This window comes from Octopus bimaculoides, chromosome 10 (genome assembly GCF_001194135.2).
Source record: "Octopus bimaculoides isolate UCB-OBI-ISO-001 chromosome 10, ASM119413v2, whole genome shotgun sequence".
Lineage (NCBI taxonomy): Eukaryota > Metazoa > Mollusca > Cephalopoda > Octopoda > Octopodidae > Octopus > Octopus bimaculoides.
The window spans coordinates 79,386,078-79,389,316 of NC_068990.1; the positions used below are offsets into that span (position 1 = coordinate 79,386,078).

Here is a 3,239-nt window from a genome sequence, read left to right on the forward strand (position 1 = left end):
TTATTATTATTTCAGATAAACACAGTCAGGGTTTATCAATTTGTGTTATGGAATATTTGAATCTTCTTTATTTCAGTGACCTTCCGTAACCTCTGTTTGCCGGACGATGTGTGTCTTAGTCATGGTTGAGTGATCCCTTGTAATGTTTTTGGTTTCTTTGCAGGTTATGGCACTTGGTAATCAAGTTGGTCGGCTGTTTGTATGGGACATGGATGTGGATGACCCTACAATGTCCAGGTAAATAATGCCATGTCCGACTACTTTTTTGGGGGACCCTGTTATCATTATTGAGGAGGATGACAATGATGACCATTGTCATCTCAAAAGTGTTATTGTCAGGGATCAGATGGTGAGTTCGACATTCTCAAAGATGGAGACCCCAGTTTCTGTCAGTTTCTTCATCTGTCCTTGGTGCATAGAATGTGCCAGGCTTCTAACTGGCACTTTGTTGGTTACAAGTCAAGGGTTTCAGTTGATCCGATCAACAGAACAGCCTGTTCATGAAGTTAACATGCAAGTGGCTGAGTACCCCACAGACACTCATACCCTTAACAGAGTTTGACAAGACTGGCCCCTTTTGAATTTGCAGGTACTACTCACTTTTGTCAGCTGAGTGGTCTGGAGCAGTGTGAAATAAAGTGTCTTGCTGAAGGACACAACACACTGCCAGGAATCGAACTCCCGATCTTATGATCATGAGCTGAATACTCTTAACCATTAAGTCATATGCCTTCACATGCCATGGTTAAGGTCACCATGGAATACATGTGACCAATGCGTTAATTCTAACCCTACAATTATTTCTATACCTAAAGACATGGTTCAATATTATAATGATAATAAGGAAGTGATTAGAAATCTATTGAACCATGCAGAATGTAGATGAGTTGGGTGGGCGGTATGTTTATTTGATATTTCAGTCTTAAAATATTCAAAATATTGAAAATGAAATGTTAAACAACAGGTGAACTATTTCTAAACCCTGGGGTTACCAACTGACCATCTGAAGGGAAGACAAGCAGAAATGGTATTAGAATTAGAGAACTTTTGACTTGTAAGATGTGACTGTAAGCGCTTAATAGCGACCAGTTTTTCAAGACGTGATCCGTTGACATATTTAACACCACCTTTTGGTCCTTCCGTGCCTTTAGTGGGGCCCAGTCTGTTACAAGCGTTTAGTCCAGGTTTCTGCCCTGAAAGTGAGTTGCTTGTTGTGTTTGAACATCTTTCAATGCTACGAAGACCCTTTTAAGACCCTTTCCTACCTCAACCTTACAGATGCCTTGCAAACATGATAATTCCTCTTCTTCTTCTGACCAAATCATAACAATGAATTTACCCACCAGACTTAGTGACTTTTTGTCTTCATTCTCCTACAAAATGTTTCTTTTTCCCATTCTTTCTCAGGTGCACTGTTCTGATAAACAGTAAATGTTCAACAGCGATACGACAGACTGCGTTTAGTCGTGATGGCAGCATCCTTCTCTCTGTTTGTGACGACGGCACAATATGGCGCTGGGACCGGGTGAAATAGGAAACTCCATCAAATGTTTCTACTCCATCACATCCATCCATTTCTCTCTCCCCTTCTCAACCTTTTTCTCTCATACTTCACCTTCTCTCTCTCTCTCCCCACCCACCATCAACAGTGTGCCTGCAATAATGTCCACTGCCAGATATCTCTACAAAATAACTGACACATTTCACTATTTCACTTTCAAACTGATTGAATGCATTTTTTCTTTTTTTTAAAAAAAAGGAGTATAACCCTTCTTAACTAATGTCTTTGTTTCTTTCATTATTATTATTATTATTATTATTGAGTGAGAGAGCAGTGCATGCCATCAAAGTGACACTGGGGTAAAATATACGAAGCCCAATATACCCATCATGACTACCTGTCTGATAAGGGTACACCAGGTACATGCATCACAACTATATGTATGCGACATGGTGATCTCATATCAAAATAAACAGTGCATGACCTCGCAGGTGGGGCCCAGTTAGAATCTTCTTCAGGTCGAGTAGCCCATCCTGCTCAAAAGGTCCCTGAATAAGGTTCGTTTAAGGATGTTGAGCAAAACACCCATGTTTCCAAAGGTGAATTATTCAAACCCCAAAGAATTCCTCTCAACACGTGGCTATGATGCTCCCCCACTACTTCTGCTCATGATCAGAGATGCACATATTGTCAGCCACCAAGGGACATGCTCAACTGATTAAGGTCAAATAACTGACAAGCAAATCTGTGGTATTAAGCAGAATATTTGTTGTAGCCCATCTTTTTATACCAAGACAAAACAATGTACATGATAACACTTCCAATCAATTAAGATCAGAATCCATGAGAGCCACTGCCTGGTACAGCATCCGGGCATTTATTATTATTATTATTATTATTATTATTATTATTATTATTATTGTTATTATTATTATTATTAAGGTGGTGAACTGGCTGAATTGTTAGCATGCCGGACAAACTGCTTAGCAGCATTTTATCCATCTTTACATTGTGAGTTCAAATTCCACTGAGATTGACTTTGCCTTTCATCTTTTCAGGGTCGATAAATTAAGTACCAGCTGAATACTGGGGTCGATGTCATTGACTTACCACCCCCTCCCCCCAAATTTCAGGCCTTGTGCCTTTATTAAGGAAGCAGAGTGGCAGAAAATGGAGTGCTTTGTTGTATTTAAGTTATATCTTTTATGTTCTGAGTTCAGATCCTCTGTTCATCCTTCTGGGGTTTATGAAATAATATACCAGTCATATATTAAGCTCAGTTTTAGTTGGCACCCCTACCACCTCTACAAACACTACCCTCATCCCTTCATTCATAATTGTGAACCTTTGGTCAAGATCAGGAATTTCCTTTCATTCTTGGAGCAAGTTCACTTCATAAACATTGCAACTTGTGATTCTGTTTCCTAAACTCTGCTTGCTGTGTACACCTGTTAGAAAAAATTGTAATTAATATCCCACAGGTGCAATAGAGGTATATTGTTGACCCACTGGCAGAATCCTTTCAATGAAGGACTAAATACCATGTAGTCTTTTAGTTCTATCCTCATACATCAGGTGGGGAGGGGTGTCAAATATCTCCAGAGACAACTGTGTCTTAAATTGGGGGAATAATTTGGTGGACTTCTATAAATTTCAGTCTTATTTTATTATTAGCATCTCTCATCTAAAAAATAACTTATTTTAATATAAATATTTTGATATGCGTGTTAAGTTTTGT

General features: G+C 39.0%; 1 protein-coding gene across 2 annotated transcripts in view; it reads left to right on the top strand.

Annotated features, from left to right (window-relative positions):
* Positions 1 to 1,781, top strand: part of LOC106883345 (polycomb protein EED-like) — a 35,952-nt gene extending 34,171 nt beyond the window's left edge. For both annotated transcript variants that reach the window (XM_052971324.1, XM_052971323.1), the window contains exons 11-12: positions 164 to 237; positions 1,408 to 1,781. In XM_052971324.1, coding sequence (XP_052827284.1) covers positions 164 to 237; positions 1,408 to 1,534 — 201 coding nt within the window. In that variant the 3' untranslated portion in view covers positions 1,535 to 1,781. The remainder of the gene's footprint in view (positions 1 to 163; positions 238 to 1,407) is intronic.
* Positions 1,782 to 3,239: the final 1,458 nt, after the last annotated feature.